This window comes from Passer domesticus, chromosome 2 (assembly GCF_036417665.1).
Source record: "Passer domesticus isolate bPasDom1 chromosome 2, bPasDom1.hap1, whole genome shotgun sequence".
Taxonomy (NCBI): domain Eukaryota; kingdom Metazoa; phylum Chordata; class Aves; order Passeriformes; family Passeridae; genus Passer; species Passer domesticus.
In genome coordinates, this window is record NC_087475.1 from 25,896,479 (window position 1) to 25,912,048 (window position 15,570).

A 15,570-nucleotide genomic window follows, 5' to 3' on the forward strand; every position below is an offset into this window, starting at 1 on the left:
GTACAGAGCAGAGAACAAGAAGCTGGAAAGCAGTGCCACAGAAAGAGACCTGTGGGTCCTGGTCCATGGCAAGTTGAACTTGTCAGCAGTGCCCTGGCAGCCAGGAGGGCCAACTCTGTCCTGGGGCTTTAGGCACAGCATGGCCAGCTGGGCAAGGGAGGGGATTGTCCTACTCTGCTCTGAGCTGGGGCAGACCTTGAGTGCTGGGGGCAGTTTTGGGTGCCACAATAAAAGAAAGACATTGAAGTATTGGAGAGTGTTCAAAGGAGAGCCATGAAGATGGTGAAGGGCCTTGAGGGGAAGCCGTGTGAGGAGTGGCTGAGGTCACTTGGTCTGTTCAGCCTGGAGAAGAGGAGGCTGAGGGGAGAATTCATTTGGTCTACAGCTTCCTTGTGAGGGGAAAAAGAGGAGTAGGTACCAATCTCCTCTGGTGACCAGTGTCAGGACTTGAGGAAACAGCATGAAACTGAGCCAGGGGAGGTTCAGGTTAGATATTAAGGAAAGGTTTTTCACCCAGGGGGTAGTTGGGCACTGGAACAGGCTCCCCAGGAAGCCAAGCACCCCAGTCACAGCACAAAGCCTGTCTGAATTCAGGAAGCATTTGGACAATGGTGTGATGTTCTTGGGGTGTCCTGTGCAAGGTCAAGAGATGAACTTAATGATCTTGATGAGTCCCTTCCAACTCAACTCATATTCTATGGTTTCATAATCCCATCCTTTTTCTAAAATGTCTGTAAAGGATAGCTAATGGGAGTCCAGTTGGACCCCTGGATTGAAGGCCTGTGTTTGTTAAACACCATTAGACTTGTCTTGGGGCCTTATTTCAATGTTATTTTATCTTCTGGTTGCTTCCCTACTGTTCCCAGCATCACCTTGGCCTGTACAGGATTAAACAGTGTAAGCATTCCTGTCGGTTGGTCCCTGTCATCCTTATGGTCCTGTTGTTCATTTATTTCAATATTGCCTGATGGTACTAAACAGTGAGAACTCACTTGCTAATGTACATGTGGAGAGATGATGTTCCTTGAAATTCAGACTTCTCTTAGATTGCTGGTAGTCATCAGTCTAGTTTAAAATCTAGTCACAAAACACTTTTCAGAGAATGTATTGGTTTTCAGGATACTCCTTTCAACTATTTACATTCCTAATGAAGCAAGTTGATTTGCATTAACTTTTAAGCTTTTTGGAGATTGAAACAAGTTAAAATCACAGGAGGTTCTTACAGGGGATATTTAGACTGCTTACTGCTCCATTTCCCTTCTCCATTAGCAACAAATATTTTCTACTCCTCATTGATCAGACTTGAGCAGAAGAATTAATGATTAGTAGCCATCTGTTACTAGCACTTGCTGTATAAAGGCCCCCTAAGCACAAATAGGAAATAGTTCAGTTTCCATTTGGTAGCTTTTGTTGCATTGTGTGAAATAACTGTGTGTGACTTGTGAAGTTAATAGAAGCTTTGCTTTTGAACACCTAATATTGGTTTTACTGGGAAGAGCCTTCAGAGTTTGTAATTGACAGTGTATGTATAGTCAGATCTGTTAGAAGCCCCAAAACCAACCAGTAATATTTCTGTCTCTGTTAAACAGGATAACAAAAAGATGAAGAAATCATTAGAAGAGGAACAAAGAGCTCGCAAGGACTTGGAGAAGCTTGTTAGAAAAGTTTTAAAGAATATGAATGATCCATCTTGGGATGAAACCAACTTATAACCACTTTTTCTTTTCCCCTTCTTTCTATTGAAAGACCAGTTGTAGAACTGAGCTGGGAAGCCTTCTGACATTAGTCAGTGTTGCATCAAGAGCACTATAAAACAGGATTTAACTGGATCTAGTGATTTCTTGCTCTGAACATACAGAAAGAGTCAAGCCATTTACTGCAGCAATCTGTACTTTAAGCATGGAGACTGTGGATCCTGAACTCTACTAAACTTAATTTGTTTGCATCCAAATTACCTCATTTTGCAGAAAGTGCAGCACCTGACTAAAAGTCCATGTTTTTCAGTGGCTTTTTAATTAAATATATATTTTTCTTGTAAATAGCTGTAATTTAGAATGCATATGTGATTGATGTATCAGGGCTGATATGTTGGGGTTTTTTTCTTGTGTTATTATAATGGTCACAAGTGTTAGAAATGATGGCAGTACTGTCTTACCTAAGAAAGGTCAGAGTTCCTTGTGGATAATTATGAATTAGTTCCAAATTACCCACTCACCACACATGCAAATTTAAACCCCTGTTTTTCCTATTTACCACTATATTTAAATTCTTTACTGTTACCTGTTACTTTAAACAGTTTACAGTTCCTTAAGAACAGTATTAAAATACAGGAAATTGTTTATTGACAGTAGAAACAATTTTTAACAAATCTAATGCCCACAATTTACATTCACATACACTTGTTTGCAGACTAATCTGTTGTGCTTTGGCCACCAAAAGACTGATGTACTTGCCTGCTTTTTATGACTGTGATTTTTAGGTGTTTATGTACTACATTTTCTATTGTTGTGCTTAAACATACAGCTGACTGATAACAGATCATACAGTTTGTTTAAAGGAAAAAATCAATCTAATCCAGAATTTTGTGAATAAATTGTTGCTATTTATATTTTATGGTCACAGCAGTTAAATGTTAGCTAACCTTTGTGCATAAGACACATGGGCTAGGCCAAACTTCATTCAGAGCTTTGTTTCTATACCACTATATAAGACTCTCTGTTTGGAGTTCCCATACTGTGGAAGCAGTCATTCCTTTCCCACCCTTTTTTCTTTGCATGTTGCTGATTTCTGTCCTACTGGGATTTAAATGGAAAGAAATGTGGAATTAAGATTTTTTTTAATCGTACTGTAACTCATAATTTGCACTGCTGACAGATTTTAAAATACATAAAGGAACATTAATTCCCTAGCCTGATAGGTGCAATCACTGCAGTTTCTTGTATTTAAGATAGGAGATGATACATCACTGCAAACGGTGAGCTTCAGATGAAGCACTTAAAATACTAATCCCATTAAAGCTCATTGTTTTCATGGATTTCATCAAACTTTGGATTTGACTCCAGACAGTGCAGCTTTCTGAGGGGTTTGCGTTCAGTTGAGTCAGAAGTGCAGGTATAGCACAGACTTGAGTCACACCGTTTGTCATTCTGATTTTCTACTGCTCTTTTAACTCCTGCTAAATGTAACGCTCAGCGTTGAGCAAATGTTTGTACGAACTTTAGTGAGTTGGAGCCAGGATGATTTGGGTTGTAAGAATTGTCATGCACATTTTGAATCTAATGAAAAATCTACTTTTAAAGCTACCCACTTTTTTCAGTCAAGAACAGCTTTTTTTAAATAGGAAGTTCTGTCAATGATTACATACTTGAGAAACAATTCTATGGGAATGGATGCTTCATAACCTGAGTAGACAAGTTGTCTCTTTTAGAAAGCTGAATATATTTGTGTCTTGTGTTCCTGCAATTTAAAAATGTTTTCCTTTAATTCTAAAGGAGGAGAAAATGAAAAACATCTACATTACCAGTTCTATATATTCACAGAATTTTAAATTTGTTCATTATTGTTACCAAAATCTTCCCTTGATGTTTGCGGTTGCACAAAATTGTGGACTGACGTTTTATTTATCTTCGCATTTGGAAAACATCCTTGCTAAAAACTAAGTGATACTAACCCCTGCAAATGCATGCTATCATGGCCAAATTTAGACTTGGGGAAGCCAATATAATTAGAATTTTGCTAACATTTTCACTTTTTGACATCCAGGGTATTTTCAGAGTGATTTTTAATTTTCAATTCAGCATATGTGAAAGGACATTCCAGAGGAAGAAGTATAAAAGGAAAACATTAAGCTTAGCAGTATTTAGCAAATTTTAACTCAGGAACAACTTCCATCATAACAATTTGTTTTGCATTATATTGTAAAGAGTGCTGTTGCTATGTAAATCTGCTGACTCTTAGTACCTGTGATATTAATAATTTCTGACAGTACCCCTACATTGACATCTAATGAACATGCCTTAAACACTGGGATGAAGCAGTTGTTAAGTATGACCAGGACTTAGGGACTGATTTTATTCAAGGTGTATTGGGAGGACTAATTTTTACCAACACACACACACACAAAAAAAGGAGGCAGAAAAGAGAACTGACCTAATGTTGTAGGTATGTACCTAATGTTTGTCTCCAGTGCAGAGAGCAGCTTCTGACTTTTGGGAACCAAGAAGCACCTGAACTTGTTTTCATTTGCAATTTGTTACAGTGTATATAGATTGTAAATGTCACCATGGACCTTCTGAATTGTTGGAAACTTTACATAAGCATGGATAAATGGGGCACTGTTTATTTAACCTATTAAAGGGTTGTTTGTTTGCTCTCATCATTTAGGGATGAGGAGATGAAGCCATTTCTTATCCTATAGATGTGAAGCACTTTCAGTACTGAATTGTCCAAAATGTAGCATAACATTTCTCTGTACTTACTGATGTATGTGTGTTTGTCTCACCATGTCATGACATCCTAAAGATTGAATAACTGACTGCTTTTGTATAAACCTTTTTAATGCAAATCATTTAGGGAATTTAGAGTATCTGTTTACAGTGTCTGTGAAGAACTCTAGTTTAGATGTCACAATAATATCCTGGTATCCACTACTAAAGCTTTTATGCTACATTGTAATTAAACCATGAATTTTTTCCCCTACCCTATGAAGTGTTATGTTTCATCTAATATGTGAGTTATGAGATAAAGGGAAATTGCTTTAATTTTTTTGCTGTTCATATAAATAAGCACCTCTCCAATTTAGTAGCTGCTATACTATCTTGAAAGAGCTTTTTCATGGTCTTTTATAATAGTAAATTGATTCCTGGAGAAAAAAAAAAACAACGACCAAACAAAGTGAGGGTTGTTTGGAGGGGTGAGAAGGAGGATCTTACCTGTCTTACATTGAGAAATGTTTGCTTTATTTGGCAACCTGATCTGCTCAGGTAATGTAAGAAATGGAGGAAATGAAAGACAGAAAATAGTGAAAGGAAATACAGCAGGAAACACCAGAAACTGCATCAATTGAGTAAAAAATGTCTACATGCATGAGTTGTCTAATAGACAGAAATTTGTGATGTGTGTACCACAGAGACTTTTTGTGGTTGGTGTTGCCTGAAATAGGGGGAGGGGGTGATTTTTATGGTAGCAGAATCATCAATATGGCTTTATGCCAGATGGTGGGATGGGTTGAGGAAAAGTGCAGGGAGCCATTTGTTTGAAAAGATGGTTTCAGTCTTTGGTCAAAGCATTTGAAGGGATTAGTAACATGTTGGGTGTGTGAAATCATAGATTTATTCCATCTTAGTTCAGCAAGGAGATATACTTACAACAGAGGACTTCATTTGTAGCAGTTTATAATTATCCTCAGAAGTCTCACTTTGCAACTTTTCTCTGGGTTCATCACTGTAAAGATGGATATTTGACACAATTTGAAATGGTCATTTTCTTGTCACCTGAAGTGTTTTGGGGATTTTGCTTTTTGAATGCTTTTTATTGTGGTGGATTGACCACTGCTGGCTGCCAGACCCTCACACAGCCACTCTTTTACTCCTCACCCTCAGCAGGAGATGGGAGAAGGAATAAGATGTGCATTGAGAAGAAAAAGTTTGTGCATTGAGATAAAAACCACTGATTTCTTACTGTTCACAAACAAAAAGCCACCTTTCCCTTATGCTACTTCTTAGGCTGACCTTGACTCTTCCAACTCTGTTGCCCATCTTCCCCTCTCCCCACACCAAGCAGTGCAGGAGGGTGGGAATGGGGGTTTTGGTCTGTCCATAACAATTCCTCTTTCCTGCTCCCCCTTCATGCTTTTCCCTGCTCCAGTGTTGGTCTTCTCCACGGCTGGCAGTCCTTCAAGGATAGATGTGCTCCAAGGTGGCTTCATCCTGGGCTACAGGTCCTGCCAATGATCCTGCCCCACTGAGGGCTCACTATGGACTGCAGATTCCTTCAGTGCATCTGCTGCAGTGTGGACTCCTCCATGGGCCATAGGGGAAAACCTGCTGCACTGTGGTGTTCTCTACACCTACAGGGCAGCCTTCTCCAGCACCTGTGGCACCTTGTTCCCCTCCTTCTCCAACCTTTTAGGTGTTTACAGGACTTTGTTGCACTTCTGCCTTGCTGCTGCACTCTAAAATGGGTGTTCCTCAAGGCACTACCATTTGTCTGAGGCTTAGCTGTGTCCTGCTCGTTCAAGGGATGTCTCAGTTACATCCTGTTGGACTGCTACACCTACCAGGCTCAGAAGTTCAGGTGCAGAACTTGCTGTTACCCACTTTTACACCTTCATTTGCTGTGATAGGTCATGAGAAGGGAAAAGGAGCATGTAAGCCTTGATTATGGGACTGAGGGGCCTACAATATTCAGGGGTGGTGTGGGTTAATGTGTGTGTGTGTCTCTAGATACTCTGTAAGTCCCACCATGTTGATGCTGAAGGGTCCCAGAAAAGGGGGGTTCACACTTTGGAGAAATGCTGAGATGAAATTTGAGATGAATTTGCTCTGCAAGACATGCTTCATTGTCTGGAAAAGGGATGGAGGCTTGCCCTCTTGGAAGGGGAGCTGAGCCTGGGTTTGGAACTAAATTAACCTCCAGAGCTCTCCAATACTTTGAGTGGCTGCCTTAAAGGCACTGTCCAGGCCTAAATCTAACTTGTGTCCTTAGGAAGAAATGAGAGCTACAGTTCTGCAAGTTACTATGAATAGTTACAACTTGTGTACCAATTACTTAGTGCAGGTCTTCACAGTGCAAAATTTGCTCAGGTGCTCCCATTAGTTCCTGCACATTCTCACTGATCTCATTGTGTTTCTCTGTTGATCATGCCTAGGCTCTCCTTTGTGCATGGCAGAGCTCACTTCTGTGGTATTCTTCTCCCTGTTCACTGTCATGAATCCATCCCATCCCCCATCTGTGTGGGTGTGCACACCTGCAGGCATATCTGCTGGATTTCCAATAACATGGCAGTGCTAACCAGCCTGGGAAAGGAAGCATATTTTGCTGAATCCAAAACTTAACACTGTATCAGCTAGTGAGAAGAAAATGAGCTCTGTCCCAGTTGTAACCAGGACAGACCTTTTCCTAATGTCCATTCTACTGTCATATGCAGGCCTGGTGAGATTCTCCAAACAATTAATTTTATTTCTTAGTGTATTGCTAGCCACCTCTTGTCAGTCAAGCAGCCTGTGTGTTTGCAGTAGACAGAAATTAACGATACAGAAATAGCATGTTTTTGCAATATTTTTCCAGCAGGGGACTGTGTTAGCTTCTCCTATGTCAGAAACTACTCACTTTCCCTGAATTTGTTAATATTTCTATTTTTGCATGCTTTATAACCAAATGGAGTTAGCTTTTTGTATATTTTGGAGCAGCTTTTCAAGCTCCAGTAGGTACAGTCTATTAAATACCTTCTGTCCTGTAGTACAGAGGTAGACAGTCACAGTTGTAAGTGTTCATGTAGCACTTCCCCTTGGCACACATGGCTTGTTTTAGCTTCTGTACATTCAGCATCACAGGCAGAATTCCAGAGGAACTGAGAAAAATCTACTGCTACAACATCTAATGAAATCTCCATTCTGAGACTGAATTGAGAAAACTGACATCATTCAATGCATGCTCCATCCACTGCACTTGATTTCCTCACTGCTGGGAATTTATGATATAGGACTGTATCACTTAACAGTGCTGGGAGGGGCAAAGAGCTGTGCCTTGAGGGAGCTTGCTAACTTCCCTTGGTAACTTGCCTGAAGATAAGCGTTTGAAAATAGAGGTTCAAGAAAGTGCCCCTGCCATGCCATGCCCACCAGATTTTCACCAGGATTTCTGTCAGTGCATCCAAACCCGGCTGCATGTTCTACTGTCTGTCTCATCTCCACTTGTCAGGTCCCCACTGAGCCTTCTTTACCAGGCTAAACAGTTCCAGCTCCTTCAGCCACTCCTATGATTCATTCTCCAGACCCTTCACCACCTCTGTTGCCCTTCTCTGGACACACTCCAGTGCCTCAATGTCCTGCAGTGAGGGCCCAGAACTGAACACAGCACTGGAGGTGTGGCCTCATTGGTGCTGAGTAGAGGGTGACAATCCCTGCCCTGCTCCTGCTGGCCACACCATTGCTGATACAGGCCAGGCTGCCATTGGCCTTCTTGACCACCTAGGAACTGCTGGTTCATGTTCAGCTGCTGTTGGCCAGCCCCTCCTGGTCCTTTCTTCCAGGCAGCTTTCCAGCCTCTCTGCTCAGCAGTGCTGCCTGGGGTTGTTGTGACCCAAGTGCAGGACCTGACACTTGGCCTTGTTGGACCTCACACCTTTGGCCTCGACCCATCAAACCAACCTGTCCAGATCTCTCTTCAGAGCCTTCCTGCCCTCCAGCAGATCAATATCCTGCCCAACCTGGCAGTCTGCAAACTTACTGAGGGTGCATTTGGTCCTCACATCCAGATTGCTGAAGATATTAAACACACCTGGCCTGGAGATGAGCTCTGGGGAACACCCCTGTGACCATCCAGCAGCTGGATGCAACTCCATTCACCACCATTCTCTGGGTCTGGCCATCCAGACAGTTTTTCACCCTTTGGGCAGCACACCCATCTGTGCCATGAGCAGCCAGTTTGTCCAGGAAAATGCTGCAGGAGACAGTTTTAAAGGCTGCAGGTAAACAACAGCTAAACAGCAGGGATGGCCCACTGGTGGTACTTTTAAATCCTTACCCGTTTGTGACTCTGTGAAGTGATGGAAAGTGTCTCAATGAAGACTTCCACCAGTGCCCCCAGTATGCTCAGGTGAGTCCCATTCAGCCCCATAGGCTTGTGTGACTAAGTGGTGTAGCAGGTCTCCTTGGATTATGGGAGCTTCGTGCTGCTCCCCATCTCCCTCTTCCCATTTATGGGGCTGCTATTTTGGAATCTGTTTAGACTTTAAAATAATTTAGATTAACTGGGTTCTATTAGGAAGTGAAATGCAAGAAATGCAAGATATTTCTTCAATACTTCTTCAGTGCAAGAAATAATGTAACATTTCAATGTGTTTCAATGTATTTCCCACTAGTAGGGAAGCACTTGATTCAAAGAAAAAGCATATAATTTTCTGGCTATTCTGAATGACTTCCTGCTCATTAAAGGTTCTACCTTATTCGGGTAGAATCAGATCAGCATCAGATATTATCAACATCCAACATGAAGAGTTCTGTGTTCTGCAAGTCTGCATAAAAAGAGCTCAGATGCATCTGTGTAAGCTGAGAGGCACTTGGGGCATGGCAGGAGGAAAAGTAATTTTTACCATAATCATTATACATGTCTGTAAGGCTGGAATCATGTGCACAGCCTGATGTGGTGTGTGCCAGGAGGATTCTTCTTGGCAGAGACTTTGGCAGGCTAGTTCAACCACCCTGTGGAAACAGCAGTCATGCTTTGAGCTGCACTCCAAACCAAAAGCATGGTGGAAGTGGGCTTGCAAGCAGGGAAAGTAGGCAACCTGGTGCAAAGGTGCACTATGGCAGGGACATGACAAAGGAAACAGGGAGCTGTGACATGGGGCTGACTTGTGATGTAAGAAAACCACAGTGAAAATGCCCTTGTCTCACAATCCTGATAGGGGAAGCACTGCTGTGTTCCTCCAGCAGGGCAGCATGTCCTGTGTGCTGCGCACACCGGGAAGAACAGCAGTGTGAAAGCTTGAGTGGGAAGTGGCAGACAAGTTGTTGCCTGGCATTACTGAAAATCCTGGCTATTGGTAGAGGTTGGAGTGACAGGCTTTCTTTGATGGGGAAGCAGGACTGAAAACACTGTACCACCCACAGGCACTGTCATAGATGAGGTGGAAAATTTGGAGGGTTTTTGTCCACAGAACATGAGCTCCTTATTCTGCTCTTTTCTGCAAGTGTTCTCTTCTGTGTTATGCCTCCCATGTCCATGTGCTGACAACTATGATGCTATGTGAAACAACATGTGACCCCACTGAGCATCAGCCCATTTCCCATTGTGGGGAAAGAAGGGTGGGATGCAGGTCCTGAGCAGCTGGAAAAGCTTCTACCCTGAAACTTTAAGCTACTGATCTTGGCTGCACTGAACACTTTATTTTTTCTCAACCACATTAGAATCCCTTCTGCCTTGTTTCTGTTTTATTTCCAACTGAACCCATGGCTTTCCACAAAGTCCTCTTCATAGCTTTGCAAACAAAGCCAGCAGACTGCCATAAAGAAGCATTTTTTGTTAGTGTGATTCCTCACAGCTTCTCTTCAGCTGGAGGCAAAAGGCTTGGCCTTTGCCTCTAAGTCACAGGTCATCACTGACTGTAAATTCACTTGTGTTCAGGCAAGATCTCCACAGGGGAGATCTGGATCTCTGTCTACTGGGAACCTTGTCCAGTAAGATTAAAAAGCAGAGATGTAGTTTACTCTGTGCATTCATGCATCGTGCAGGCAGATACTGTGCATATTGTAATATATTAAACTACTCAGTGATCTATTACTTGGTTCCTAGGTAGAAACCTGCTGCTGTAAGACTGTTCTGCATCTTGCCTTGACTGTGTCTTGCAACATTTGGAAGTGCTCTGTGATCAGCTTTAATAAGATGGAATCATTAATCTTGATTTAAGGAGAATAATTTACAGTGGTTTTTTGGGTCTAACCGATCTTGTTGGTTTATGGAAATTAAAGAATCCATTCTCTTTGTCAAACATGGTTGAAGTCTGAATCTCCATCAGGAGGTCCAGAAATCGTTCAGATTTGGAGGGAGTATGGAAAGCAGAGGAGTTGGCCATTTTTCCCAGATTTTTTTTTGCAGGTACCTTAGGAAAGTGATAGAAAAAGTATGTACAGGCTTGTAATGAACCAAGCAATTTCTTGTCAGTCTTGAAACTCCTGAAAATAACACGATGGAGCTGGGCTACCTCAGACACCTCAATGAGACACTGGCACAGGCTGCCCAGAGAAGCTGTGGATACCCTATCCCTGGAAGCATTCAAGGCCAGGTTTGATGGGGCTCTGAGCAACCTGGTCTAGCAGAAAGTGTCCCTGTCCATAGCAAGGGCTGGGAACTAGATGATCCCTAGGATCCCTTCTAAGCTAAGCCTCTCTCTGTTTCTGTGGGATGCTGGATGTGGGTGCCTGTGTGGCAGTGGCTGCTGCCCAGCACAGCTGAAGCCTGCCAGCTGCTGGAGGCTGTGCCTGTGGAGAGCCATAAGGTTATGTGGATGTTTGCAGTTCTGCTAAAATCCCCTTTCTAAAGCCAGTAACACTTTGCTTGTTTAGTTGCCAAGTTCTGTTTCGAGAACAGCTGCCCAACAATTTTGGAATGTTGTTTCTGGGCTTCTGTCCCCCTATTCAGAGTGAAGTAATGCTGTGGAAATATGAAGGGAAAAAAAATTGAGGCATATTGATTGAGGGAAATCCACTGACTTACAGGAACCATCAGCAATTTGAGCAAAACTGACTAGAGCAAAACTACACTTACAAATCCCACTCTATGAACTTGTCACAGACTTGCACCCTCTTGTGTCTTTGGTGCATTGTCCTCCTGTTCATGGCTCAGGGTCTGTCACTTCCATCAAACTCTCTCTCCCTTTGATTGCTGGCTCCTGACTGCAGAGTCCGTGCATTTTGTGCTTGACAAACTCTTTCATCCAGCTCAATGCCTCTGCAAGAGCTGTTCTTCAGGAAACTCTGATCATGTTTCTTTCTGAACCTGCCTCTTTTTCATCTCTCCATGAAAGCCCCTGGTCTGAACCAAACACTCACAACTGGCTGCTCAGATGCTGTCCTGGAGCAGTAATTGTACAGCATTGTTTGGATGTGTTCTAGAGTTGTTCATAGAAAAATATTTTAAATTTATCTGATTAAATGGATATGAAACCAACATGGCTGCCCACATTAAGCTGAGAGTAAATGAAAAGTTTTGTAAAACAAAAAATAAACCCCCTCCTGTGTGACAGATCTCTTCTTCATCCCGTGTTTTGTGGAAGTGATACATGTACAGGTGAAAACTGCAAAAGTGGAATATTTGAGGGACTGACTCCAGCCATTTGCTGTAGCTGATACTGTTGTGCAGGTAAGTATTTCCCTCTGCTTTGCCATATTTGGATTATTAAAACATACCTGTAATACAATGACTGACAATCTTGTGACTTTCCCTTCCTTCCAGGCTTTGGAAATGACTCAAAGGAAATGATCTCTGAGCATTTGGCTTTGAAATAGTGATAGATGGCAAAAGTTGTTACTTCATAAGTTGTGGCTTAGGAAGCAAACTGCTTTGGATGAAAATATTTACTTTGGGTTTACATGCCTAAAATGTGAAAAGCAAATGCTGTACTTCCATTACGTGAGGCCTCAGGAGAATACACAACCTGTCTTCAGGGCCAGAAAAAAACACACTGGATGAGAGATAATTCTGAAATGTAAACAGTCAATATTATAGCACTTCACCACAATATGGTAGATATTGTAAATGAGTCATACTACACTGCTCTTAACTATGGTAAAGCACTAAAGAGGATCCAGAAGTGCAATGTTGCAGTTCAGTCCTGTACTCATCAAAAAAATAAAAAGGAGGTTTTTTTTTTTCAAAAGCTGAGTGCTTCTGAAATCAGGTGCAATTGACAGGATTTTGAAACATGATGGACAGATAAGGTTCACAGAATATTTCAGCAAAGTCTAATTTATTTTTGTTCATTGTATGGGCATTGTATTGTGAGGAGATTGTGTGCTTTGGTGAATAATCCTGTAGAATGCATTTTCAATGTCAACAAATTTGTAGAAAAAGAAAACCAGGTCCAGAGAAGCTTGTCATATATATCATATTATTTTTGGAACAAGCACAATCCTAACAAAAGCCATGATGTAGGGATACAGGCTGGGGAAGTTGGAGATCTGCTAGCCCCTCTTTCATTTGTATTTATGCCAGTGTCGTGCTATGTCTGAAGGAGACAATGAAATGTGTGTTTTATTCTGATGCTTGGGAGCACTGAGCCTGGATGAACTCCCCAGAGCCCCCGGATAACGCTCTTGGCTACCTGGATACCTGCATGCCCTGAAGTGCAGCTCACCTAGGGCTCTGGGAATGCCTGCAGCGAGGAGGGGGCTCCGAGTGGGGCTCTTCACCAGCCAGGGGAGGAATGTGTTTCACTGCACAAGGAGCAGGAGCAGTGGCACACAGGCGCAGTGGTGGGAAAAGAAGCCCATGAAGAAGATGTAAATTAAGGACAACTCACAGAGTACAGGCAGAACAAAGAAACATCTTGTGAACTCAGTATGAGTCCCCAAAGGACAGAGAACAAGCTGCTGTGTGTAAGGTTTTCTGTGCTCGACATGAGGGCAGTAGGACTTGGAGGAATCACATCAGGAGCAGCAAAGCAGCATCAGGTGCTGTGCTGTGCTGTACTAGTGCATTCAAATTAGATGCGCAAGGCCCTCAGAAACTCTGAACTCCAGGCAGACCCCTTCCCATACATCTTCCTCCTGCAAGTCTGGCAAAATCCCACTGCCGTGCTGCATCGCGCTGTCCTTAGCGGGCCGGGCGGAGGGCAGCTGGCTCTGCCTCTGTCACGGGGGTTCCCGGTGTGTGTCCGTGTCCCCCCGGGCAGGGGCACCGCCGGCCCGGCCGCGCGCTCCGTGAGGGCCCATCCGCGGGGCCGGGGCGCCCCCTGCTGGCAGCGCCGCGCCCCCGGCCCTCAGGGAAAGAGAAGGGTTAAACAGCACCCACCGTGCCTAAAATCTCCCAAAGAATCCCTTCTCCTGCGCCTCTTCCTGTTGCTCTGGCGTTCTCTTCATTGCTCTGTCTGCCTTCCTGTGGTCGAACCCCAGCCGGCAGCCCAGCCCCAGGCAGCCGCTCGCTCCTTCTCCCTCGCTGGGATTGGGGAGAGAACCAGAAGGGTGAAAATGAGAAAACCCCTGGGCTGAGATAAAGACCGGGGCAAAGCAAAATCCGCACACGCCAGCCAGGCAGAACAAGGAGTTCACCCACCGCCTCCTGTGGGCAGGCAGGTGTTCAGACATGTCCGGTAAAGCCAGGCTGCACAGCCCCTCATGGCGACCTCAGGAGCCACAGACCGTCTCTCCGAATGTCCCCTGTCCTTTCCTCCTCCTTACCCCAGCTTTACATGCTGAACATGGCACCATATGGTGTGGGACATCCCTCCGGTCACTTGGGGTCAGCTCTTTTGACTGTGTCCTCTCCCAACTCCTTGTGTACCCCCAAACCCTTTGCTGGTGGGGTGGATTTGGGCAGAAAAGGCCCTAACATTGTGCAAGACCTGCTCAGCAATAACACTGTGTTAACACTGTTCTCATCACAAATCTAAACATAGCACCACTATACAAATTCCTATGAACAAACCTAGATTCTGGTCAAACCAAGTACAGCTTTCAGGTACTTCACAGGTTTCTAGAGACTGCATCTGGCTGGATCCAACCTTCTGCAAGTTTACTGTCCATTTTCAATAAAAAATTATTCTGTTGGTCCTCATGAATTGGCAGATCTGTGGTACTGTGTGGTAGTTTCTATCACCATAGCTCTCATTTTCTCAAGTTGACCCAATATTTTCCCCGCAGCTGTCATCAAGGATAGCTGCAGCCCAACAAGTGATATTGAGAACTACTGGGAAGTTTTATTCCTAGTTGGAACTGGAATTTGGAACCACTATCTAGTGTTAGTGAGGCACAGAAAACCTGAACCCATATTGAAAAAGAAAAGTGTCCTTCCAAACTGTGGCTCCTGTTTCAGCTCAAGGATATTTAAGTACCTAAATCCTATTAGATCTCAGAAAATTTCCCCATTGGCCAAGAGAAAGACTGAGCAAGCTGGTCAAGCTGGGCTATTAATATCATCTTTTTTTAAACTTAGCTTTCTTGCTTCGTCAAGATTTGACTCCAGGAAGACAGGCATTAAACCCATACCAAATGTGCTCCACAGTTAGGCTGGTTCCCAGGTGCTTGCTTTATATTAAAGAAAAAAAAAGGTTGGCCATAGTTACTACATTCCAGAGCTCCTAGGCCTATATTGGGATTAGAAATTTGACTGTAGCAAAGAGGAACAAGCCTGAATTTGACTACATCATCATCTCCACCTGAGCACTGATGGTAGGATCAGCTGAAGCAGTGCAGGCTTTGTCATGGGCTAGGTACATTATTAAAAACAATCAGGCTAGAAGGGACCTTGAAGGGTCTTTAGTCCAGCCTCCTGCCCACCCAGAGCAGGGACAACTCTGAGGTCTGACCTGATTGCTCAAAGCTTTGTTCAGTCAGGTCTCAAAACACCTCAGGGATGAAAAACTCACCAGAGAACCCACTAGGCTTGAACTGTTCATGCTGCTGAAGGAACTTTACTCAAAACAGGAGCACAGGTAGGCTGGGCACATCTGTAAGGCTGCAGTTTAGCTGGTGTTGGTCCTAGCTCAAATGACAGTGTGCTGCTCTCTTGGCTGCTGAGCATCAGGATACGTACCCCTATACCACGTTGTGTAGTGCAGCATAAAATACCCTGGGATGGTGCACTACAATGCCTCTACTTCCATAATATACATTTAATTTTTAAAATGGGGCA

At 43.4% G+C, this 15,570-nt stretch overlaps 1 protein-coding gene across 8 annotated transcripts in view; it reads left to right on the plus strand.

Moving 5' to 3' along the window:
* The window catches only part of ARHGEF7 (Rho guanine nucleotide exchange factor 7), a 113,975-nt gene extending 109,277 nt beyond the window's left edge, over nt 1-4,698 (plus strand). For all 8 annotated transcript variants that reach the window (XM_064407825.1, XM_064407817.1, XM_064407820.1 and 5 more), the window contains one exon: nt 1,590-4,698. In XM_064407825.1, the coding sequence (XP_064263895.1) occupies nt 1,590-1,712 (123 nt within the window). In that variant the 3' untranslated portion in view covers nt 1,713-4,698. The remainder of the gene's footprint in view (nt 1-1,589) is intronic.
* The last annotated feature ends 10,872 nt before the right edge of the window (nt 4,699-15,570 follow it).